Source organism: Dendropsophus ebraccatus, chromosome 10 (assembly GCF_027789765.1).
Source record: "Dendropsophus ebraccatus isolate aDenEbr1 chromosome 10, aDenEbr1.pat, whole genome shotgun sequence".
Lineage (NCBI taxonomy): Eukaryota > Metazoa > Chordata > Amphibia > Anura > Hylidae > Dendropsophus > Dendropsophus ebraccatus.
The window spans coordinates 77,653,271-77,680,521 of NC_091463.1; the positions used below are offsets into that span (position 1 = coordinate 77,653,271).

A 27,251-nucleotide genomic window follows, 5' to 3' on the forward strand; every position below is an offset into this window, starting at 1 on the left:
TCGGATGGTGAGTGCCACCTTATTCATTGCATCTACGTGATCGTATCAAAAGACTGTTGCTTTATGTGGTTGGCACCCCATCATAATTGCCCTCTGCCCGATGCCCGACACATTGGAAGGGGTTGTGCCGACCAGCCTTTCTACATATACTATCATCTGTCGGTGGTTTGTCAGGAGAGCCCCATATATCTTGTACCAACAGCCGAACCCACCATAAGTGACAGAAACGGTTGACAAAAGTGTGTGATGTATGGGGACCTTCACTCCTGTCCTATGTAAGGGTAGAATAAACTAGTTATAGAGAAGCTGAACAGAATGCTGTATCACTTACATTGTTCTGTGCAGCTGATCCAGAGATCTCCTCCTGAATAACATGGACAATAAGTAGTCCTTTTCATTATGTGCATGAGCCCAGTAGTCCTCAATATTCATGAGAAGCAGCTGATTGGCAGTTATCTATCCATGCTGTGTATAGGCAGTCAATTGCCAATCAGCAACTGTAGGGTGGGGGGAGGGGTGTGGTAAGAATGCTATTCTCCTGCATATTAGGAGAACAGCTGAACAAAATAATGTAAGTAATACACGGATCTGTTCAGCATTTATATCACTATTTTTTGCTGCGTTTATTTAAAGTGGCATAAACCTAGTGACAGATTCCCTTTAACATAATGTGTGTGACCGGTTTTAAAGGCAAGAAATTAGGGAATTGGCCCACTGGCATAGTGGATGAAATGAACACAAAGGCATTATAACCAAGCACCGTAATGATGAGGGGGCATTTTGATCTTTGCTATGGGCCCCTACTAGTTATAGGGCCATAATTCGATCCCATGTGCTGCTGTACAGGATCTATGTGTTGTGTATATCAGCTTCTATTGTTATTTTTATAAATACATTTCACTCTATTATTATACTAGTTACATTGCTATAGAGCTTTACACTGCAGAAATGCAATGGTGAAACCCTGCTATTTACAAAATCTATAAAATATACTAGGAGATCGATCCTTAGAAACGAATGCACTGTGGGTTCAGGGCTACGTGTCCACAGAGAGGTAGGCAGAGCTGTATATACAGTACGTCTCCTGCCTCCCAGATAATGATGGTAATTGGTCGGGTTGCTAGGTGGCAGTGCTGCTTTTGTAAGAATGTGAGAAAACAGCTTTTCTCCTCCGAGAGGCAAAGAGCGGCAGGGGGAGCGCAGAAAATGGAGGGAGGGGGAGAAAGCTGAATACAGTGTGAGCTTGGCTGCTCGCTCTTAATAATACCGGCTAAACCAGGGCGAATGAGGACGTTTTCGGGGTCACATAGGACCCCGCACAAAAAAACAAACACATTTATCAGACACGCCATGACATCCTCTGCTCAGCATCAAGTCGACGCAGGGATTGTTCACACCACGGTGGGATCTCCATTAAGAGACATGATCGAGGAAAAGGATCTGGAGACAGAGGTGGACTGGACAAGAACTGAGGGATCCCCCGTCCTCTGGGGAGAATTTCAAGGGACACAGCAGATGGAGGGGGAAGATGAGAATGAATGGTACCACAAGGGTCTGCACAGATGTCGGCCTGATGGTAAGTACCAATATCTCAGTATGTCTTCTTCATGCATGACCCACGATTGTCATCACATACATGTATATTCGAATTCCGCAGCTACTGCAGTTCCATTTTCATTGTGTGTTTTCACATAGAAACAAATATCAATATGTCGACATAGATCACATAAAGTATTCAGTAATCTGGGATTAGTAGCTGTGGCCCTGCAGGGCACCCTATAATCCCCTCCTCCCGTAACGTATATGCAGATATTCTGCTGTTTGGACTAAATCCACATGACAACCCATATGCGTGTGGATGGCTGTATCGCATGTTGCCAGCGTCACTGTGTATACACAATAATATAGTCTGTTCTGTAGGTCTCTATATCCTGCTGGGAGACATGGGGGGGCTCAGTATGGGCTCAGGGAATGAAGAAGCCGACCTTTTAGATCTTTTATGTTCATCAGATGTACTTTGATATTCTGCTGGTTTATGCTATTGGGGGGGGGGGGTGATTCCTATTTTAGGACTACTACATTAACATGAATGTCACTTACATGGGCTGTCTTCTGGGACCACAATGCATCAGCTCTGTGGCTTCATGTTCCCCAATGTGTCAGACTAGGGTCCACTCTGCCTCTATTGTAAAGTTTGTTGTTATTATTGACTACACAGGACATATATCATAAAGCCAAAAAGGTTGTGAATCACCACATTAGAAATAGACCCAAGTGATTATATCCAAGATCCGCTTCCAGTGGGGTTGCCTTCAGCTGGACCTTTGATGTTAAACCCCGGGCACTAATGTTCTGCCGTCAACACAAAGACATGTTTGTTTCCAGTGGAAAACTCCTGCATGCAGCCTTCAAAATATACCATTCAGCTATAGTCGAATCGGTGTCTACCATTGCCACCCATTTTATTGCTCCAATGCATCTAAATGATAAAATTAATAGAGATGACGACAACATGAGTTTGGTTGATGGGGATTTGAACATCGGTGGCTGAAGAAGATGGATGTAGCCACTAGTATTCTATTGCCAAACGGTCGGACTCGAGCATACTCAAGTTGTGCTCATCTCTAAAAATAAACCAACTTTGCAAATAATCCTAACTTATTTACAGCTCCATATAAACGTATGGGTCTCATTGACTACAGACTACAGTTGTAGTCTGTAACCATGGAGACACATAGGCTATTACACAATGTAAGGGTATGTTCACACTGAGCAAATGGGGTGGAATTCCACGGCAGAGACCTGCGCCGTGGAATCCCACCTGCTTCAGTGTCAGACGACATCTCTATGGGAGAACTCGCACACCTCTGCTCTCCTCCGCTCTCAGAATTGACATGTCAACTCTTTGAGCAGAGAGCAGAGGCAGGCAAGCCCTCCCATAGAGACGCCATCTGACACGGAAGTAGGTGGGATTCCACCCCGTTTGCTCAGTGTGAACATACCCTAATGGGAAGTTTTCAATCAGAACTATTTACAAGCTTGCTTTATTTAATATTTTAGGGTATATTCACACTGAGTAAATGTGGCGGAATTCTGCAGCGGAACTCTCCGCCACGGAATCCCGCCTGCCTTAGTGTGCCATAGCCTGTCTATGAGAGAGGTCGGCCGCCTCCGCTCCAGTCGCTCTTTGCGCAGCAATTCTGCCACATTTACTCAGTGTGAACATACCCTTAGCTCTGAGGTAATAATGTGTCTCCTTGAGACCGGCAACCTGGTTTAGGGAATCTTATAGGCCATGCAGTGCCCACTGGGAAAAAAGCAGGCACAGTATCTCTTCTAAAAAAAACAAGGGGAAGATTTATCGGGCAGTGTTACGGTAAGATTTTCCTTTGTTGCCTATACCAACCAATCACCCCTTAGCTTACATTTACCAGGGCTCATGAATATTTGAAAGCTGAGCTGTGATTGGTTGTTATAGGCAATACTGCACAATCCTACTGTAAAATTGCCTGATAAATCTACCCCAAGCTCTTTAGCGCCACCCAGGGCCATATGTACCACTAGGCATTCGTGGTCCGGTGCCTAGGGCAGCACCTTGCAGGGGGGCCAGGGGGGGCCAGCAGGAAACAACCTTTTTTTTGTTTTTATTAGTCTTGTACCTCCTGTTCAGATTTGCCAGTAAGCCTGGTGTCTTTTTTTTTTTTTGGGGGGGGGGGGGGGGGGGGGTGTTTGATGGTATGGTTCAGGTCTGGTATGGCGATGGAGATATTGAAGTCGATCCCTAACCTGGCATACTCACCGCACCTGGTATGGGATTTCACCAGAAGTATTGTAAGCAGAGTCTGTCAATGAACAAGAGGGTGGGGATTTACAGCACAGAGGTGTTGCAGCCTTACGTAAGACCCTAGGCCACGCCTCTCTGACACTTCAGTTGTTTCAAATGTATTTTACTGGTAATAAACGTGCTTTAAGGGAGATTTTGCAATATTAAAAGTTATCGCTTACCTAGTACCCCCCCCCCCAATCTGCTAGCTATCTCCTATTCTTTAAAATGTGCACTTTTTTGTAACTAAAACTACCAGCAAAAACTCCTTCTGCAGTAATACTCCATTCATTAATGGATACATAAAGACCAGTTTTATTCATGGAATTTTTTTCTCCTAAAATTCACACCGTTTTCCTCTTTAAAATGACCCTGCATGTGTAAATGTATGTAATATATACAGCATTGACAGTATCTCCCTCTAATCCTTACATTGATAGTGTACAGGTGATGTACAGCCAATGTATGATTAGATGTAATGTTCTATTCCCCCGCAGAAGTGTCTGCCACATGTCCCAGTGATAACCCTTGCCCCCTTATCAGATAGACTATACCATAGGGACTGATAAATGATTCCACTATTGGTTGTGAAGAGTTAAAGTTAGGGGGCGGGGCCATGTAAATGATCTCTTTTCCCAGGAGCAGTTAATCATGCAGTCAGAGCCGCTGGTGTAGAACATGGATCTCTCTAGGATCACTAAAATATTTATTACTACTTGCATCCAGCTCAGTGTCAGATATGGAGGGGTACATTTCATCCCGTAACATTACTGCCTATTATCCTGACAGAGTGGTTTCTGTAATAAATGTAATACGTAAAATGTTATTATTTGGTAATGGATGGGTATATAATGTATGCAGGGGGGTGATGTTCTGGTTTTACGCAGGTTGGCCCAATGGCTAAATGTCGGTGACTAATTGAAGCCATGGGGGTCAGAGTTGCCTAGGGATGGTGACTTTGCAGTGTCTGAATTCCCTGGGGATGGAAGCACTTTGCACGCTCTTCACTTTCACTCTGTTGGAGCACAATAACTTCTTGCCCGGCCCTCTAGGCTCTTACATGGAATTTTTATAGATCCGACCGGATGTCTGGGATATATTTTACAGCACACATTTATTTCATTTATTTTTCATCACTCTGTGTTCACTTGTCCATGTTGCTGGTCCAAATCATCATCTTTCAGGGCGCGGCGCCTTTTAAGAAGCCTCTCTTGGAGGTCTAGGAGAGGTGTGTGTGTGGCCATCAGGTTTGAGGCATCATGGCATAATCTTAAGGCACTCTGTTACGGAGGTGGATGCTGAAGTTACACTTATGGTGTGTTTACACAGACAGATTTATCTGACAAATTTTTGAAGCCAAAGCCAGGAATGGATTCAAAAAGAGGAAACATCTCAGTCTTTCCTTTATGACCTGTTCCCAGTTTATAGTCTGTTCCTGGCTTTGGTCTTAAAAATCTGTCAGATAAATCTTTCTGTGTAAACGCACTCTTACTTCTCACTCCGAAAAAGTCATAGATTCAGACATTAGTTTTATCGAGTACTTAGATTGCTTAAAGGGGTAGTTCACAAAAAAAAAAAATTCTTTCAAATCAACTGGTACCAGAAAGTGCCAGAGATATGTAATTTGCTTCTATTTATAAAAAAAAAACAAAAAAAAAAAACCTTCTAGTACTTACCACTTGCTGTATGTCCTGCAGGAAGTAGTGGATTATTTCCAGTCTGGATAGTAGGAGAGGTTTTCTATGGGGATTTGGTACTGCTCTGGAAAGTTCCTGACAGGGTGGTGGCAGCAGAGAGCACTGTGTCAGACTGGAGAGAATACACCACTTCCTGTAGGACATACAGCAGCTGATTTGAAATAAAACAATTTTTTGTAAACAACCCCTTTAATAAAGTGAAACCAGCAGCGCAATCTGCTCTCTCCCAATCCTCGTCTGATGAAGGTCCACTGGGATGAAACATAACATATTCCTATGGATTGCATACTCTGAATCTGTGACGTTTTGGCATGTGTTTGTTATTATGGGGTAATGCCATTACGGGGTAAACAATACAATTTGATAAAATGACATCTGACCTTCCATGTTTCCAGAACAGCGCACAGACATTAGATAACAGTGGTGCCTTGGATTGTGACCATAATTCTTTCCGGGACCGCGCTTGTGATCCAAATCCACTCTTAAACCAAAGCAAATTTTCCCATAAGAAATCATTGTAATGCAGACAATTGGTTCCACACCCAAAAAATAATGATTTTTTAAAATTCTGGACAACATGTAAAACTAATGAAACAAACATTTAGAAACAGCTGAATATGTGATATTATACGTTACTGTACAGTATAACAATCAGTATGTGGAGTATAATTTATAGTAAGTGCATAAGAATGAAAATACAGCAGCAGTTTGTAGATACAGGATGGAACTGCAGATCCCCATAATGCAGTAGCGTAGTACAACAGGCTAGAATAGAGAATCAGATCTGCTGCCAGAGGTCTGTTTGGTCGCATGACTGCAACTGCAGTGAGGAAGGAGTGTGTGTTCAGCCTGGACCAATCAGGAAGTGAGAATCAGAGCTGTGCAGGAGGACAGTGATAGAAACTTTTCTATACAGCAGTGTTGATGAAGGGGTGTAAGTGCAGGCACATTATAGCAGCAGTGTGTATAGCTGAGTGTGAGTGCAGGCACATTAAAGAAGCAGTGTGTATAGGTGTGAGTGCAGGCACATTATAGTAGCAATGTGTATAGCTGAGTGTGAGTGCAGGCACATTATAGACAGAGACTGCAGGGAGCCGGAAAGAATGAGCAGGGCATATGTGGGCACATACATGCAGCACTCTCTGTCCGGGGAGAAAGGGGTTACAGCTATGAAGAGATTACCTCCACAGTCCTGTCCCCTGATGTAAGCCCCAGCCTGAAGTGGATCTGCTATGATTTGGAAGGTAAGGGAGACTTCCTGTGTCAGAGTACAGTGCGGTAGACCCCGCTATGCAGACCATGCCCCACCTTCCAAATCATAGCAGATCCACTTAAGGCTGGTGCTTTCATCAGGGGACAGGACTATGGCGGTAGTCTCTTCATAGCTGTAACCCCTCTCTTCCCAGACAGACTGCATTATTTGCCCACATCTGCCCTGCTCATTCCTTCATGCTCCCTGCAGTCTCTGTCAGCCCTTGAGTTTCCCATCCTCTCCATTCCTGCTATAATGTGCCTACACTTACACTCAGCCACTCACACTGCTGTATAGAGTAGTTTTTGTCACTGTCCTCCTGCACAGCTCTGTGATTCTCACTTCCTGATTGGTCTATGCTGAACACACCCCCTTTCCCATTGCTGTCACAGACCTCTGACAGCAGCCCTGCTTCTCTATTCTAGCCTGTTGTACTACGCTACTGCATTATGGGGATCTGCAGTTCCATCCTGTACATACAAACTGGTTTATGCCCTTACTATACATTATACTCCACATGCTGATTGCTATACTGTACAGTCACTTATAATATGACATATTCAGCTGTTTCTCATTCTTTGTTTCATCTGTTCTACATGTTATTCAGAATAAAAAAATCATTATTTTTGGGGTGTGGAACCAATTGTCTGCATATTAGTGATTTCTTATGGGAAAATTTGCTTTAGTTTAAAAGTGTATCTGGATTACAAGCACAGTCCCAGAACGAATTATGCTCATAATCCAAGGCACCACTGTAGTTGCTCATCTTTATGGCCAGGTATAGCCTTTTCCCTCTGGTACCTCCAAGCCTCATGTTCTTTACCGGTGGCATATATACATGTAGGTTTATTGCTGCATGGTAAGGCTGGGTCTACATATAGTTGCCATCCATCATGCAGGTGACAGCTCTGCTCTATTTTATTAAAATATGTGGAACATTACCAATGCTAAAAATAATTCTGCTTTTTTCTCCGTTTGCAGACACCTGGGTGGCCTTCAGAGATGCAGAAGGAGAAGAACCACAGGCAGAAGATCAGGAGGGGCACGCAATACAGCACAACGGGCGATGGTGGTGCGAAGACAGCACAACGCTGTCTACAAGAGAGAACTCCATAGACAAAGTGAGCATGGAAAAGGGTCAGATGAAAGTCACACCTGCACAGGGAATTGGTGCTGTGAGGTGTATGACCACAGCATGTGATTTCCTTTATCATATGTGATAGAGAAAGAAGCACTACTGCATTGTATTCCTTATAAGTCTCATATACATAGATCTTTGCATTGGGATTCCTTGTTGCTAGGTGTATCAGGTGTAGAAGAACACGCACGATCATTAAAGTGTCACTGTTGTTTAAATTTTGTTTGCAGAAATCAATAGTACAGGCGATTTTAAGAAACTTTGTAATTGGGTTTATTAGCTAAGAAAAAATGCATTTTTATCATGAAAAGCAGTTTGAAGCTCTCCCCCCTGTCTTCATGGTTCTCTTATGGAGAGGGGAGGGGCGGAGCGAGATGAGGCACCAAACAGGACAACAAAGGGTTAATTTACAGCTACATTACCGAGCTATCTCCTCTGAAGTCAGCACTGACCTCTCTGACCTCTGAATACCAGCTTTCACACAGCTCCCACTGTGCAATCCTTTGTTCCATGCTCTCTGCTGGCGACTAATCTCCCTCCTCCCCCCTCCTCTCTCCATAGATTACACAGGGCTCTACTGATGTAAAAGAGTCGAGATTTCCTGATAATGAGCAGTGAATGAGAGGGAGGGGGGTGACCTAGGGAAAGTCTTTTTGAATGTAGATAATGGCATATTTGCCTAATAAACCCAATTACAATGTTTCTTAAAATCGCCTGGACTATTGATTCCTGCAAAAAAAAACAAAAAACGACAGTGACACTTTAAGTATTCCATCAACTTCCATGGCACATCTCATTACATCAGACATGTACAAACCATAGATGTAGACGGAAAGGGGTGTTAGGATTCCACTGGCATCTGCTCCAGTCATTGTCAGATTATAGTGCAGAATTGTTCATACTGACCATTTTTTTACATGAACAGACCAGCGCCGGTGCGGGGATGCTGGTGCTGCGGTCCTTTTCTTGAACCACCACCCAATTCCAGTGCACGGTGCCAGTCACTGGCTGGGCATGAAGCACTGGAGGTGGGCTCGCCGGCCCCCAGTGTGACAAAACCCCAGCTCTATTAGAATCAATGGAGACGCGTCAAAGAGGGGAGGAGGTTTTTGTCACATTCGCTTTAATGTATAGCCTGAAGAACAATATTGAAAATTAAAGCAATTTAGAAAAATGATTATTGTGCACTGTGCTGCACTATAATCATTTTTTACCTTGTTTTAATAACAATAGTAAGAATATTTATTTAGTGCCGACATATTCAGCAGCACTTTACAACTGTGACAGTACATCCAGTATGCAGACATTACAAAATGACACACAAAGTATTGAAACAGGAGGCGTGAGGGCCCTTTTCCATATACTACATTAGGTTAAAGTTGATAAATATGGTCAGTTTCAACTGAAACAATTACTCATCGGGTAATATGTGACAATGAGGAACAGCCCTAGTACAATGAGCGATTATCTGCCAATTCGCCCTGTGCTGTAGATCCAGCGATCAGCTGACCAACAAGCAATTGCTTGCTCGTTGGCTGATCGTTTACTTTAAACCTAATAAAAAATAATCTGCCATTGGCCGGACATCTTCCCGTGTAATAGCAGATGTGTGGCTGACAGCTGAATAAAGCAAAGGGCTGCACAAACAATCTAACAATGTTAGTGCAACCCTGGACGCCTGATCATCGAGCTGTGTAATAAGACGAAGAAAGTTGGAGAAAAGACCTTTGATTTGGAAAACATCCATAATTGATCTTTCAGGAAAGAATATTGCCAGAATATTCTCCGAAAGATTATTTGTTTTTTGCCTGGTGACCAATATGGACTAAAATGTACAGTATATGGCAATGTCTGCAAAATGATAGTTCATCAGATGATCATTTGCTCGACATTAGTTCAGCCATTAACCTACTTCTTTATAATGGTGTATATACACCTTCTATAACTGTTAGCCAAACATTCATTCTGCCATTAGTCTCTCTGTACTCAGCCAAGCTGAACGTTCGTGTGTTCTGAATGGAGAGAGAGGGCATAAGCCACTGCCAGACACCTCTACTGGAGGTTTATGTCCCAAAAAACAAAAGGACTGGGCTTTTGAAATCCAACATGCCCCATCCTTCTCTTTCCCAGCCTCAAGGGTCACAAAGTCTTGCTGAAAATGATGGATTCGGCTAACTTCTCACTAATGTGTACGAGGACCTTTAAAGGAGAAGTCCGGCAAAAGTTTTTATTAAAGTATTGTATTGCCCCCCAAAAGTTATACTAATCCCCAATATACACTTATTATGGGAAATGCTTATAAAGTGCTTTTTTCCCTGCACTTACTACTGCATCAAGGCTTCACTTCCTGGATAACATGGTGATGTCACTTCCTGGATAATGGTGATATCATGACCCAACTCCCAGAGCTGTGTGGGCTGTGGCTGCTGGAGAGGAGGATGGCAGCGGGACACAGGGCACTGGAGGGACACTGAGCATCCCTCTGCCATCATTCTCTCCAGCAGCCACAGCCCGCACAGCTCTGGGAGTCGGGGAGTGACATCACCATGTTATCCAGGAAGTGACATCACCATGTTATCCAGGAAGTGACATCACCATGTTATCCAGGAAGTGACATCACCATGTTACCCAGGAAGTCAAGCCTTGATGCAGTAGTAAGTGCAGGGAAAAAAGCACTTTATGTGCATTTCCAGTAATAAGTGTATATTGGTGATTTGTATAACTTTTGGGGGGCAATACAATACTTTAATAAAAATTTTCGCTGGACTTCGCCTTTAAGGGTTTAACCAGTGTTAGAGAAACACAAGTTTAGGTATGCCCTACAATTAAGCTCCATTCACTTCAGTGCTGAGAGCGCTCGTTTGCTCCTCTAAACGACCTGTGAAATAGGGCCATTACAAAAGCTACACCTAAACTGGAGACAAGAGTGGTGATGTCTCTGAAAGAAAGTGGCCATGTTTTTCTAACGCTGAATAATCCCTTTATAAGGTATGACCTTTACTGGTTGTTTGGATCTAGTCTTCTTTCAACCCCATACAGAAGCCCCTATGTTGTGGTACTCCACCATATATATTAAAAATGCAATGGTATTGTGAACTAAGCTTTAATGTTAGCGGCCCAGGAGCCCAATAAAAATTGGGGTGCATCCCATAATAATATAGTCATGTTCTCTTTTTTCCCTTCACTTCTCCTAAAAAAAATCTTTCGTATTTAATAGCAACATGCTTTACGGCCTGCTGCAGCACTGGCGAAGGTGTCAATGTGTGATAGTGATCACTGTGTGATATTGGAGAACTGCAGCATGAGAATGATAAGATTTTCTCCTGTAATGTAATCAGACTGTCGCCCTAGAGCAATACCGATATTTATCTCCAGTATTGAGCTGAACGCAATGCAGCCTGCCATAAGAAGCACTTGCAAGAAAGCATCAAGGAATCTGATCATAATCCAACTCATCTCATCAGTTTATCCCGGGCCGACATTATCTTGATAGGTTTATGCCCTTTGCAGAACATGAAGGGCAACTTAGTAACTGTACCCTGTGTTTTTTTCAATCCTGATATACGCTATGTAGCTGGATCATGGAGCAAGTCAATCTCATTGAATGAGCCGCAGATGATTTATTGCTCTGGTGTCCAACTTGCGGCCCTCCCAGTGGCGTAGCTACCATAGAGGCAGGGTAGGCAGCTGCTATGGGGCCCGTGCAGTAGGGGGGCCCAGGGGAGAAGGTAAGAGCGTGTGTCCTTTTGCTTAACCCCTTATGTACTGCAATGTGTAAGTGACCCAATGTTTAAGTACATGCTGCAACACAAAAAAAGGGTTAACAAGCAGAAGACAAAGAGATCTCTGCTTCACTGCACTGATAACCTCTGACCTCTGTTCTCCAGCTGCAAATGAGGAAAGGAAAATGTGTAGAGCTCCCTGCAGAGGTCAGGGGTTATCAGTGCACCAGCAGTAAAGCAAATATCTCTGTCTTCTGAACTTTGTGTCGCTTACACACTACAGTACCAGTACCATCACAGAGCATACACTGTATGTATATGGTGCTGTGTGTTGTGTGTAGGGGAGGGGGGCCCCTTAAATTTTTTTGCTATGGGGCCCCGTGAACCTAGCTACGCCCCTGGGCCCTCCAGCTGCTGAAAAACTACAGTTCCTATCATGCCTGGACAGCCAAAGCTAAAGAGTCAGTATAAAGTATGGTAATGTTCATGTATTCAGGGTATCATCAATGGGAAACAGCTGCAGACAGATAATACAGCTGACTTTTAGAACGCCATTGTAGAAGTCAATGGCACAGAGTTGGATGGGTAATAGGAGACTGGCTGTAATATAGTGACATACAGTAGATAAAGAATAAGCAGTTGTCAGGAGTGAAAAGTGCAATGTTGCTGACAGCGTGGCTTCCCGATTTCTTTCGCTGTTCAGAAGACTTCAAGGTTATGCATGGAGCCTAGAAATATTGCTGAACACTAGAAATGTGGATAACAAGGAGACTGGGAATGCAGCCCATAAGCAGGTGTATTTGTACTGGAATAATTTATGGAGTTATTGCACCGGAATTCTTAATACTTTCCTTGCAGCTCTATTGTGCTGACATGGCCTTGAGTTCTCCTATATGGCATGTAGTATGAGCCCTTAAAGGGGTTATCCACCTAAGAGATAAAAAATGAAATGCTAGCTGCTGTAAGGGTCCATTTATACAGAAAGATTATCTCACAGATTATCTGCCAAAGATTTGGAGCCAAAGCCAGAAACAGACTATAAACAGAGATCAGGTCATAAAGGAAAGCCTGAGATTTCTCCTCTTTTTAAATCCATTCCTGGCTATGGCTTTAAAGGGAACCAATCACGCCAAAAATCACCCTAATGATAAGGAAATGTACTGGCACATCACCCAGCACGCTTCCCTAACATCCCCCTGTACCCTCCGTGCCCCCCTCTATTTGACCATATTCTTACTTTTATGATGTCCCGCGCTGTATGTAAATGCCGGCAAGTAGTCACGGTGGGCGTATCTAGTCACGGTCCTGGGCGTATCTAGTCACGGTCCTGGGCGGTTGGAATCGCTGTTATCGAGCCCAGAGGGGCGTGATTTAAAGACCTGCATTCCGCCGACGTCTCCCGGGGCCTGCGTTCCACATTGGCGGCGTGCCGACGTCTTCAGGACGCTGCACATGCGCAGTTCGTCAGTATCTTCTCCCGCCGTACAGCGCCGTGCTAAAGATGTCGCCGCGCCGCAGACGTGGAACGCAGGCCCCGGGTGACGTCGGCGGAATGCAGGTCTTTTAATCACGCCCCTCTGGGCGTGATAACAGCGATTCCAACCGCCCAGAGCCATGACTTGATACGCCCAGGACCGTCACTAGATACGCCCACTGTGACTACTTGCCGGCTTTTACATACAGCGCGGGACATCATAAAAGTAAGAATACGGTCTATAGAGGAGGGCACAGGGGGATGTTTGGGAAGCGTGCTGGGTGATGTGCCAGCACGTTTCCTTATTATAAGGGTGATTTTCGGCGTGATTGGTTCCCTTTAAATCTTTGGCAGATAATCTGTCAGATAATCTTTCTCTGTAAATGGACCCTTACTCACCAAGTTCCCCTGAGTATTTTGAGCCATCTCCTGTCTTTCTTGCTGCTGCCGTTCCTGAGTTACAAGATGGCGCCGGCCAGGAAATTACATTTCCCATCATGCATTTCCCTGATTGGTCCATTTGCGTACTCGCCCCCTTAGCTTTCATTCCTGCCCACTGCTGTTATTACCATTGCACAGAAAACACAGGACTGTTTTTTTCACTGATTTTGCATCACATCACCCCAGTATGTATTCCATACTAGCTGATTATCTAGCAGAGCTGACGTGCACATGGTGTAGCTATGTGCTGCATAATAGGCATCTGTTTACTAGGGGGTAGTGTCGGTTTAGATCTCTGCTTGCTGACTGTGAATGAAAACACTCTAGTTTCATCCAGACTCTAAGAATAGCTATAACACTTACAATATACAGAGCAGATAGGTACATATGTCTGCATTCACTGACAGCAAGCAGAGATATTACAGATACAGCACAGGTGCATAGAGGTGATGCAGATGATATCTCCTGGGGGTCGGGTTACCAAGTCAATAGATAGCTAACCCTGCCCCCTAAGAGGAGAGCACATGTCCTGTGTATACAAAGGGAGGGGGGAAGAGGGAGATGAGCGTTGTCAGAGTGGACACAGAGGAGATTAATTTAGACATCAAGAGGGGGTAAATAGGAAAAAAACAAACAGGAAAAGGGTGCAAGATAGGTTATACATGTATATTAGACATAGGGTGGTATTGGTCGTTCAGAATATTATTTTTTGTTACCCAGATAACCCCCTTAAGACCTTAATGAAATAGCAGCCTGCTAAGCTGTCATGGTCCCATCATCGACTATGGCTTCTCTATTATTATTAGTGATAACAGAGGCTGTACATCTTGTAGTTAAAGGCGTTATTCAGCGCTACAAAAACAAGGCTATATTCTTCCAGAGACAGCACCACTCTTGTCTCCAGTTTGGGTGCAGGTTTTGTAACTCAGTTCCATTAAAGTAAATGGAGCTTAACTGCAAACCACACCTGAACTGGAGACAAGAGTGGTGCTGTCTCTGGAAGAAAGTGGCCATGTTTTTGTAGCGCTGGATAACCCCTTTAAGAGGCAAAGAGGTTGAAGATGTATGAGAGATAGGGGGAACTGCTATGCTGCAATGAGGGGGGCTTCGTCACAGCAATCTCTGTTATAGGAATATCGGTCCCATAAACGTCATGTGTATCCTGTGGCTTAAAGTACAATCTTGCTGGAAAGATCCCTTTAAATAGTAATAAATGTTCTTTTGTTCAATTGAATTTTTATTCATCACTAAATAATAACCTGTCCCGGATTTCCTTATGGATCCAACTGACTACATTTCCGATAGTTTTTATGACCACCTTACTTTATAAAGAAAAAATGTTATATAAGGTTTTATGTAATGTAATTGTATTCTCCTGCCTGTCCTTCATTCTTCAGAGCCGTCTGGAACACATATTCGAAAGCTGCTTTCCTCCAGTGTCGCATCCCCTGGTGGAAGACGACATTCAGCCGCTGGAATCATTATTACATGACGTTGAACCTGAAGGTCATAAACAGACATGGAGAAGGTAGGCGGCATATCTGGAGCAAAGGTCGTTGGGTATAAAGAGACAATGATTTGTTTCCAGGACACATTGGTGTTCACAAGATTATCCATGAAGGATACGGATGCTTAAGGGTTAATATCTCACATCTCTGGAGATCTAGTGCAATCTAAATAGGCCTGGAATTCTCTATGTGGGTCGAAGCTATTATTTTCTGATACAGAACTGCAAATCCCCTGCTTTCCTTTACATAATCATATAGTTACATGATAATATTGTGACCCCTAGAGGAAGCTCACTGTATACAGGTCTATACAGCGCCCAATGAACTTCCTCAGTGGAGAAGGAAAGAATTCTAGTTAAAAAAAAAGAACAAATTGACCTGGCATTAAATTAATTTGTTCTGCATTTCCCCAAATTTTTGGATTTCAGTGAATCTCAAAATTTAGGGATTTGGGTCTGTGACGTTGCCTAAAAGCATGACCACTAGAGATGAGTGCGGCTCAAGCATACCGTTGGCTGGCAAAGTTTGATGCAGCCCAACGGAATCCTGGAGAACATGGATACAGCCTATAGCTTGACTTACGCCCATCTCTAATGGCCACCAATTTAGTGAGCAGGAGAATGGTTAGGTTTAGAGACCTGAACCCTTCTCCCTGTAACTCTTAGGGTTAGAGATTTTGAGACTAGTAACCCTAATCCTAACTTAAGGTGCCCATAGACCTTAGTCTTAAGTCGGCTGAACTCTTTTTTTTTTGTTTTCCAAAAAGTTTCATTAAGTTTTTTGTTTTGTTCCGCAAACAATTGCAAATGAAAGAGCATCAAGTGTACAAAGTAGCCCACAATCGGCAATGTATGACCATACATCAAATAAAATAAATCCAACAGTTTAAAGTGGAAGCTATCATTGACAGCAGAAAAGGGTGTAACTAACATCACATCATTTTTAACTATAGTCCAATGTCAGAACAACCGGGCAGACCGAAACGTTGTCTGCTAAATTCAACTAAACAAAAACCCGGGGTTCCGGCGTCCGGTGGGACCGGGGCCGAGGAATCAATAAGAGAAAAACAGAAAAGAGAAAAAGAAGAGTCAGACAAGACATACCAGGAAAAACAGGAAAGGGATTAAGGGGAAGAGGGGGAGGAAAGGGGGGAAAAGGAGGTAGTGTAAGGCCCCCGCATCACCCAAGCCCGTACAACCGCAGGGGTGTCCAAGGCCAACAACCCTACGTAGAGGATGATATATAAGAAATTCAGGGCTGCCAGACCTTTAGAAATTTTTCTTCCCTATCGTGAAGAAGAGCATGCAGCCGGTCATTGACCATAATCCAGTTGAGTTTAACTCTCACCAATTCCGGGGGTACCGCCCCTTTTTTCCATGAGGTGGCAATCGCTATCTTGGCCGCCAGAAACAGAAATGAGGCAAACTGTTGTACGGCCTTGGACGCCCCCGGGACCCTCACATTCAGCAAGGCAACAGAAGGAGACATGCGCACATTGCACTGTGTCAACAAGAATAATACATTGAAAATTCATCTCCAAAACCGTTTTACCTTTGGGCAGTAACTCTTTTTTTTTGGTGGGTCCAAAGTGTACTTTTATCATTCATCGATGGAGAGATGGGTTAAGCATGCTGGACTTTTGCGGCCTGACCCTTTTGTTTTGAAAGGGTTAAGGGATAGAGCTGTTTTGCTGCGGTTCAACCCTCCCCATAGAGGAAATATGGAGGGGTAAGCCACAGCGCAAGTATGGGATGCTCCATGGTGGAAGTTCATGTGTATGGGGAGATCAGGAGAGAATGTTTGGCCCACAGTTCATTAAAGTGTATGGCCACCTTTAGGGTTAGGGTTTGTAGGGTTAGAGTCCCTGTCCCTTACTGTACTTAAACTAAGTTAGGATTACACTGGCTTGGCATTGAAGAACTTGGATACAGTTCTTCGTTTCAGGCCAATTAGGACACTTTTTATTCCAAATCTGAATTAAAGTGCACCTGGACAGGTATACTTTTATATTACAAAAAAAGAAAAGAAATAAAAGAATTAAGAAAAAGGAGTACCTGCCAGATTTTAGATTCAATTCAAAAAGAAGGTATTCAAGGTATTAGTTCCTCTCTGAATCTTAGCTTTTGTTTCTGCTGCACTTCTTCCTCTGCCCTCCACATATGCAACTATTTTAGAACCCATGCAGAAAGTAGACCCTCCTTTTCTGAAGGATCTTTAGTGGTGTGAAGAAGAGATGAGTGAACCTCGATGCAACCCTAAGGGTCCTATTACACGGGCTGATGTAGACCCAATCAATATTGTAAACGAGCGCCGATCCGGTAGATCAGAACTCGTTTACTGGGCCTATTACACAGATAACACTGGTCAACAGCCAAAAAGGTTCCGACATGAAAACAGTTAAACTTAACTAGTTCTGGGGTGCTGAGATCGAAAATTATGTTCAAATTTTGAAATTGGCTTTAATTTTCAAGATATAGACGTGCTTTCTATACTTCTCACAGCCTGTGATACAATACTAGAAAAAGTTTGCATCATCAGTATTGCATCATCAACTGGTATATTGCATCATAGAATGACCAATAGTTATGGTATAGGGCTAGGTTCACACAGCGTTTTTGCTATCCGTGTTTTTCATCAGTTTTTTGCGAAAAAACAGATGAAAAAAACAGATGCATTTGTGTGCATCCGTTTTGATCCGTTTTTCCATTGACTTCCATTATTAAAAAAAAAACTTTTGTGTTCGTTAAAAAAAACTGATCCGTTTCGATCCGTTTTTTTTTTTTTTTAAATGCATCCATTTTTTGTCAGTTTTTTAAAAAAAACGGATTGCAAAAACGCAGTGTGAACCTAGCCTTCATGGAAGCCATCAATGCTTGCAGATTACTGTTGGACAGTTATCAGAGACAATCCCATGTATGAATACAAAAGACATGTGTAAATGCACCGAGTAGCCATTGAATAAGGACCTACATTCCAGAGTTCAATAAACATAATTATTTGTAAAAATTCTTGGATCTGCCTGTAAATTGTAGTTGATTTCAGATAGAGCTAAGTTTCCTATGAATATATTTCAAAAGTTTATGAACAGTAAACTTGCTTCCTTATGATTGCAGAAGTAATAAATATGTCGGCTATTATACTGTATTCTATACAATTCACAAAACAGTAACATGAGAACTCTGCCATATCATAGAAACTAGAGACAATTCACATTTTTCCTTGTGATATTTAAATTCAGCACATAAAAATCATTAATAAATGGATAATTTTATTTCTGAACCAAACAACTTTTGAAAATTATAATCATTTAGCATGGACATTGTTAGCGATGTCCCTAGCCCAAACAGTAAATACTTCACCTGTTCACCTGTTCATGCTGCAGGTTTTCTCCCGCATTCTGTATGCGTCCCGCTGCAGAGTCAGAGCAGCCTGTCTGAGCTGACAGGCCGATTTTCAATCTCTGGCTGTGCCGATCCCGGCCAGTGATTGGCTGAGCTGCCTGTCAGCTCAGACAGGCAGCTCTGATGCTGCAGCAGGTAGTGCCGGGATGTATACAAAGTGCAGGAGAAGACCGGAAACGTGGACAGGTAAAGTATTAACTATTTGGGCACTCGTCAGCCATCGGCCGTGCAACACTATTACACGTAGCAATGCGCGTTGGGCAGCCAATGATTTTAGGTCTGGGCCTAAAGAAACAATCAGCCAATGATCATTTCAACGCCTGATTGTTGTCTGTATTACACAAAATCACGCTGATTCGGCTGATTATCGCTCTGAGTCATAAGGCCCTCGTGCTGCCTTGAAAATATGGATACAGGCATAGGCTTTATCCATGTTTTCCAAGACTCCCTAGGGCTGCATCCAACTTCTTCAGCAACCAGTAATCAAATGCTGCAGGTTTTGCTTATCTCTAGTGTGAACCAGAACCTTGATGGTGGGTCAATCTTGATTTTTTTGGTAACACCTTCTATGTGCAACCTCTACTTCTAACATGTCCTTCTTCTCTATTTTATAAATGATGTTTTGTGATTATAGATCCACCGACTATTTACAGAGCGCCTCATGTGAACACACAAGAGATCCTGATCTTCTTTATAAATGGGAAGGATCCCAGCTACACAGCACCTACCTCTCATCTCTCCATATCAACCCCAATGACAAGGTTAGATCGCTCTTACCATCTGTGACCTGTGATCTTGTTGATTGTATATGAAACCGTAGCGATTTTCCCTAAGGCTTCTATATTTACACGGCCATTGCTGACTCTGTAAGCAGTCTTACAAGATGGACGCAGTGCTATTCTTACTGATAAAACCACCGTGGAACTTGATGGACCTTATACCATAGTAAGGTAATGATATCTGTTGGGAGTCGGCGGTATGCATTGTGAGATGGATTTTTCAGTTCAATAAGTCGAAGCCACAAGTGAAGTGTGAACAAAGCTTTAGATAAAAAAAATCACTATAAGGCCGTGTTCACACAACGTAATACAGCGGACGTAGTTTATTATGGCCACTGTATTCAGCGACAAACTACAGCATGCTCATTGGTCATAGACTTGCTTATTATTTTCTTCGTCTGCAGTTCAACAACCCATAGGGGGACATTTATGAAGTCTACGGCAGGGGCATATGCCAGGGAGAAGGTGCGGATTCGCCCCTTCTTCCTTGCGTACACCTGCCTTTTCCCCTGCTCACCCATCGGGGTGACAAGGAAGGGAGGAGGTGTGGCCTTCTCCCGCGCCTCATTTATCATGATTTATGCCTGCTCACAGGTGTAAATCATGATCCAAATCTACACCTGCTAAAAACAGATGTAGCTTTTGGTACGCCTGACGTACACCTCTTAGTAAATTTGGCCACGGAAAATGCGGGGGCCTAATTTAAGTCTTGATAACCAAACCCCCCCTCCCCCCCATGTGTATACACTATGGCCACTGTTGCATTGTAATCAATGCAAACATATTAATTTAAATACCAACAGACGTTTTTTTCATTGAAAAGAACGGCAGTTGTTAATGAAATTAAAACGCTGTGTGAACATAGCCTTAAATTGTCACATACTTGTAAATCGAGTATGGAACTGCTCTGGGTAAAACTTACAGGCTGTGTTTTAAATGAGAATGTACGGGCAACTATCATAAAGTCAATAGAAGCCAATGGGGGACATGTATGAAAAGGCGTAAATGCCTTTTTTAGGCGCAGATGGAGCAGATTGGCGTAAAAATATTTGCAAATGGTATTTTTGCAAATATTTTTTTCGCATCTGCCCCATGTCCGCCACCGTCGCCAGTGGGGCGGAGAGGGGGAGTTACAGGGGGTGCGGCCTCTGCGTGCACCACATTTATCATTTTTCTGGTGGAAAAATTATACTGAAACCTACGCCAGCTCTGAGCTGGCATAGGTTTAAAAATTTTCACATGCTTGGGGGGTGCCCTCATTCTAAAACCATTTTTTATTTTATCGTTTCTATGTCTGCCTGTTTACAAGATATAGAGGTTTACTACTTGGTTGACTATCTGACTCTTTACCCTGAATAGTCAGGTGGGCGTGAACTTCAAAAAGGGGTTTAATTGCTGGACTCGGGGTGTGATTATGAGGCTGAAGGGGTGTGAGTCAGGCTCAGGGGTGTGAATATACAGCAGAGGGGTGTGGGTCAGGCTCAGGGGTGTGAATATACAGCAGAGGGGTGTGGGTCAGGCTCAGGGGTGTGAATATACAGCAGAGGGGTGTGAGTAAGGGGCTTGTGTCTATGAGACTATAGAAACATGAATAAGGCTTAGGGGGTATGAAAAGGAGGCAACATGGATATGAATCAAGTTGAGTGGGTGTGAATATGAGGCTGAGGGGGTGTGAATGACGTTCACATGCCTATTTGTAATTATGTTTACAGTTACTTTGAAAAGGTCAACCAGATAGTAAGCATGTAGCAGGAAAATGAAATAAACTTATTTGGGCACTTGAGGCTTCAAAATTAAACAAAAATTGACAGACATTTGAAGTCCAGAGCTGACACTTATGAAAGTCCTGCCGGAGGCATACACCAGGGATAAGGTGCAGATTCGTTCTTTCTCCCTGGCGTATGCCTGCTGTATCCCCTGCTCATCTTATGAGGGAATAAGGGGGCTCCTCCTTTGCCTCACAAGCTTAAATCATTATCCAAAGCTACACCTGCTAGAACCAGGTGTAGATTTGGTACGCCTCCACAGGTTTAGGCGCCCGGTCAGCCAGATTCATTAAGGGCCAGTTCACGCGGAGTAAAACTGCTGAATTCCAGCAGAATCCCGCCAGCCTCTGTGTCATACAGGCAGTCTTGGGAGGGATCGCACGCCTCCTCTGTCTGCTCGGAAGAATTGACATGAGCGCAGAGAGAGGAGGCATGCAAGCCCTCCCATAAACTGCCTGTATGACACGAAGGCTGGCGGAATTCTCTGTGCGAACTGGCCCTAAGAGGCGTGCGCCATGACTCCATCTGTGGAAAAGGGGGGGGGCCTAATTTAAGACTGGCGTCCGGTCTGTTTTTTTGGTCCAAAGTGTATGGACACCTTAAAGGTACGCTCACAAGTACCGGATCCGCTGCGGAATTCTCGCTGTGAATTCACAGCGAGACCCGCTGCGGATCCTGTACTGGTGCAGCACAGTCAACAAATGTCTGATTCCATTATACTAGTCACATGGTTCAAGATGCTCCATGTGTAGCACTCCTACCTGTAAGTAGCATAAAAGTAGCATAAAAACCATAAAGCTCAAGGTTATGATCTGCCAACTATTTGACTGGCCAGCAATCTAAGTACAGTGAGAGTACATGCACGAGCAGTCAAGCATACATGTGTATGGGAAGACGGGAAGAGTTAACTGGTTGAATAAGCATATCAAAGGTGTATGACCAACTTAACCTGCCTCTAACTTATGGTCAAGCTATTGAGTGATGTAAATGGTAGACATACATACTCCATAACTTGCTATAGTATGTATATAGTATACAGTACAGTATAGCACAGTACAGGAGCCCAAAGATATAAACAGTTTCAGAGCTCCCAGCATCATTATGAATGATGATACTGGAGGTTCCGAGTTTCCATCTGTAGCACATTGTCTATGTAATTACGGAACACATAAATACCCTTTTAAACACTGCAGTGTTGCAAAGGGCTTTGAGTCAATGGGGGTGGTCCCTGGTGGCTTTTCCTACGCGCCATCCTACATAGATATCTGTCAATGAAGGCCAATAGCTGGATAGAGGACATGTGTAATGAACACTGTTTTTACCCCTATCCTGATGAGTTACATTGTTCTAAAAAAAAAATTAAAAAAAAATTAAGATTAAGTCTTAAGTGCCCTGGGGGCGGGACTGTCTGCATTCCTCCCCTCTCCTAAAATAGCCATGCATTGGCCTCTCCATAATATCACAGCTAAGAGGTGGCTCTTTCTTCTAGCAGGCGCGACTATAGGAGGCAATGTGAAGGATGCAGCCTGGTATAGTGGCAGTAACATCACAGTCCACCTAAGAGCTAATTTGCATATTGAATAAAAAATAATTCTCCTGGACAACGACGCAGCCCATCAGGATACTACAGGTAGTGTTCATTATACATTACTGTCCTCTATTCAGCAGTAGGATGGTCACAACCGATGGCAGACTGGTGGTCAGAGCGCCACCTAATAAGTTACATATGTTACCAGCTAAAATACCCCTTTTACTGCTGAGGCCTTACCATTAGGATACTGGTCCATACACTTCTCAACCTCTCACAATTGTAGATGGTTTGGAGGACTTGAGGGAAGGAGGAAGGCCTGGTGCAGATTTGGTTAAAGGGGTTATCCAACAAAAATCTTTTTCTTTCAAATCAACTGGTTTCAGAAAGTTATATAGATTTGTAATTTACTTCTATTCAAAAATCTCAAGTCTTCCCACACTTATCAGCTGCTGTATGTCCTGCAGAAAATGTTATTTGCTCTTCAGTATGACACAGTGCTCTCTGCTGCCATCTCTGTCCCAGACAGGAACTGTCCAGAGTAGCAGCAAATCCCCATAGAAAACCTCTCCTGCTCTGGACAGTTCCTGACATGATCTGAGGTGAAAGCAGAGAGCACTGTGTCAGACTGAAAAGAAAACAACATTTCCTGCAGGACATACAGCAGCTGATAAGTATGGGAAGACTTGAAATTTTTAAATAGAAGTAAATTACAAATCTATATAACTTTCTGACACCAGTTGATTTGAAAGAAAAAGATTTTCGCTGGACAACCCCTTTAACTATAGCTGAGTCTATATTATTGATCATATATTAAAGGGGCTGTGTGGGAGTTTCTGCTATCTCATGTAGATACATCAGTCTGAAGATCTAGAATTCATTGTCAATGACTAAAGCAAGCTAGTTTATACATATGACATGTTACTCATACAACTGTATGGATATCTGTTCATAAAGTATAACTCCTCCAAGGCTTTACTCATCTGTTCTTACTCCGCTGAGTCAATGCTAAAGGTTATAGAGGCGTCTTACAATAACTCCCCCAAAAGACGTATCTGTTCATTTAGTCACTGTTTGATGACATACATGGAGATGAAGTTGTATAACTCCCCCAAAGATTTCCCCATCTGTTACACTATTCATACAATATTAGATGATATAGATGTAGTCTCTTATACCATCTGCAGCTTCTCTATAATACTCTTTCAATGGAAAGAAATATTTTCTATAAAGCCAAATCCCTTCAGTATATGGAGTTGGTGCGGATTCCCATTGGTTTATTAACACAGGTGTCTCAGCTGTTAGGGAGTGTGGGCATCGAAGAGAGGGCCCCGTCCTTGGGAGATATCAGAGCAGGCTTTGGGGCAGGCAGGGAAGTTTGATTAAACAGCCCCTTTAAGAGTTGCTGCTTAATCCAGTACCTGAGAGAATGTAATCTGTCTATACACCAGCTATTATCTTTCCATCTTCATCTTTCCATCTTCATCTTCATGTATGTTAGCGAACATACAGGGATGCCACTCCAGTCACTGATTGGCTGAGCGGGGGGACCATCAGCCCGGACAGGCATCTTCCCCCGAGTCATGATGTCACCACAACATGGGGGTCCCGAGACCAGTCCCAGCGCTCATCGCGGGCATGGGGAGAGGTGAGCAATACTTCATTTACTCTTACTCATTACTCTCTCACCTGCCCCTGCCACCTGTGAGAAGTCAGCTGAGGCCGGACTTCTCCTTTAAAGCGACTCTGTACTGGCATGTAGCTGCCCCCAAACCGCTGGTACTGCCTTTTAGAGGTCCTCACACTGCATCCGGTTTGGGAGACGGACGTTCTCCTGGTGCTGGTATTTCTCCCGGTGCCGACAGGGCAGGGAGTCAATGTGGTGTGGCCTAGAGCATCTGTGCCCTGCGGTGCCTCCCCTCACTTTCAGCACGCCCCTGGGCTGGATGGAGCTGGGGAGAGAGGCACCGCAGGCCTAGGGCACAGATGCTCTAGGCCACGCCAGATTGACTCCCGCCACTCCGCAGCAATAAAAGTAGTTTTTCTTCAAAATACCGGCACCGGTAGAAAGGCGAACCCCCGAACCAGACGCAGGGTGAGGACCTCTACAGCGCAGTACCGGCTACCCAATAGGCGCCTATCCCTATACTGGGTTGGTATCATAATTGTGATGTGATATTAAAGGTCAGGATGATAGTAGTCAAGTGTCGTCATATAATAGTAGTCCAGTGTTGTCGTATAATAGTAGTCAAATGTCGTCATGGTTATTGATAATGCTGTCCATAATATAAGTAACTCCACATCACCCAACACAATTCCCGTTCATCAGGGATATGGGAAACTTCTTAGAGAAAAGATACAATGTAACCTAACTGGGTTTCAGTAGACTTGTAATAAGTCTCATTGTCCATGGATAAAATACCTTTATTGATGGAAGCGATTCCTTAGATATAGTAGGAGGTTGTTTTCAGAAAGAAGTAGCACAGTAAACAATGTTAAATACGTCTGGATCTTCTGTGATGACCAAACGGGTTTTTGGTGATTGGTATACAGTAGTGCCTGACATATATATATATGTATATATATATATATATATATATATATATATACACACTCTCTCTCTCTGTGTATATATATATATATATATGTGTGTGTGTGTGTGATTACTCTAGATTTTGTTGATAACTGAACAATGCTGGTTGATTCCAAATGTGTTCAGGCCTCCATTTGGTAGCATGCTCTGAGGATGTGCAGAGGAGTGGAGCCTGTTATCGGACCTGTATTGAGCAGTGGCGGCTGTACCCGTCTGCTGTAGCGAGATGCCAACAGCCGAAGTAGTGTCAGGTGAGCCGTATCTGTAACTGTGCTGGTAAAGGACCTATTGGTACAGGGTTAGTTGGTTGTCTGGTAGATGCTTTCCAAGCTTTCGTCCCATATACAGCATCTATTGGGACGCCCAGGCTTTCGTCCCATATACAGCACCTATTGGGACGTTACATAGTGGTCAAATAGGGTGTAACAGGTACACATCTATAACCTTGACTAAAGGGAATTAATGATGTCAGTGATAGGCTTGGTTCACACTGCGTTTTTGCAATCCGTTTTTTTCATCCGTTTTTTGCAAAAAACAGATGAAAAAAATGGATGCATTTGTGTGCATCTGTTTTGATCCATTTTTCCATTGACTCCCATTGTAAAAAAAAAAACGGATCAAAACGGATCAGTTTTTTTTTTTACGGACACAACAAACTTAGCTGACACTACTTTAGTGTCCGTTAAAAAAAACAGATCCATTTTTATCCATTTTTTTTTACAATGGAAGTCAATGGAAAAACGGATCAAAACGGATGCACACAAATGCATCCGTTTTTTTCATCCGTTTTTTGCAAAAAACGGACGAAATAAAACAGATTGCAAAAACGCAGTGTGAACCTAGCCATACTCAGTAGTGACCTGGACTGGTATACTGATGTTAAGAGTTGTTTATTTTTCCCTTCCACAGGGTCCACCTCACAGAACCAAGTTTTCGGCATCTTCTCCACTCCCGAAACAGAGGCCACAGCCACACAAACTGAGCAATGGTTTAGCAAGAGACCCGGAGCTCAAACTTATGAAGGTCAGAAACCATGAAGGCTCATTTTGGTCAAAAAGTTGTGGCCAAGATCAATAGTTATCTCCTATTCACAGTATAGGGGATAGCTGGCTGATCTGTGGGGGTGCAGCCACTGTGACCACCACTGATCGTGAGAATGGCGGTCAATTGTCCCCTAAGTTAAGGGAGGGACAGCACAGTGATTCATTCATTATGCGGATGTTGAGATAGAAGGTTGATTTCCTTTTACTGTTTTACTGTCCAGAGCAGTAGAAATTGCACATAGAAACCCTCTCCTACTCTGGACAGTTCCTGTCTGGGACAGGGGTGGCAGCAGAGAGCCTTGTGTCAGACTGAAAATAAAACACCACTTTCTGCAGGACATAAAGCAGCTGATAAGTATGGGTTAACGTAAGATTTTTAAATAGAATTAAAATACAAATCTATATAACTTTCTGAAACCAGTTGATTTGAAAGAAAAAGATTTTCACTGGAGTACCCCTTTAAGTGACTTTAATGAAAGAGAAGGAAGAGGGCTGGGGTAGGCAAAATAGTAGGCACTATATGATAATTTGGTAAGACAAGATGGACATATTTTGCACTATTATTTGGCTCAGTATAGGCCAGGTATAGGACTATGTACAGTATGGAAAAAAAAGTAATAAGTGGACCTTCAACAAATTCCTTTAAATTCAATCTACAAACATTATATGGAGCACTTTGACTACTTTGCCTGTTATTTTTCTCTTCTCTCCAGGTGGCCTCTGTGTCCGTCCACGTCACTGGCTTCAGCCCATCCCATCACCTGCAGTCTCTTTTCCATCACTGGTCCCAACCCAGCGGGAAGACCAGGCTGAAGGTTGCCTATGAATTTAACCGCAGTCTCCTCGTGTAATAATTCTCTTGGACTCTCAATTCAAAGTTTTGGTAAAATTTGGTGGCAGAGTTGAGGATTTTTATGTCACAGAAAAGTATATTTTCTACAATAAAAGCTAGTGTTTAAAGAGTGATTTGCCTCTGTGGTTTTTGTTCATAGCAATATTTTACCTACTCATATATTAGTGAACTGCAAAAATAGCCTAATTTAGGTCTTATTCACATATAGCCGGCCATTTAGGTTTTACTTTTTA

General features: G+C 43.2%; 1 protein-coding gene across 1 annotated transcript; it reads left to right on the forward strand.

Annotated features, from left to right (window-relative positions):
* The first annotated feature begins 1,205 nt into the window (after positions 1–1,205).
* LOC138765756 (uncharacterized) lies at positions 1,206–27,029 on the forward strand. Its single transcript, XM_069942803.1, has 6 exons — positions 1,206–1,576; positions 7,754–7,893; positions 14,945–15,075; positions 19,091–19,217; positions 26,032–26,145; positions 26,879–27,029. Exons 1-6 carry the CDS (start codon positions 1,285–1,287, stop codon positions 27,014–27,016), a joined length of 942 nt encoding a protein of 313 aa, XP_069798904.1. The 5' UTR covers positions 1,206–1,284; the 3' UTR covers positions 27,017–27,029.
* Positions 27,030–27,251: the final 222 nt, after the last annotated feature.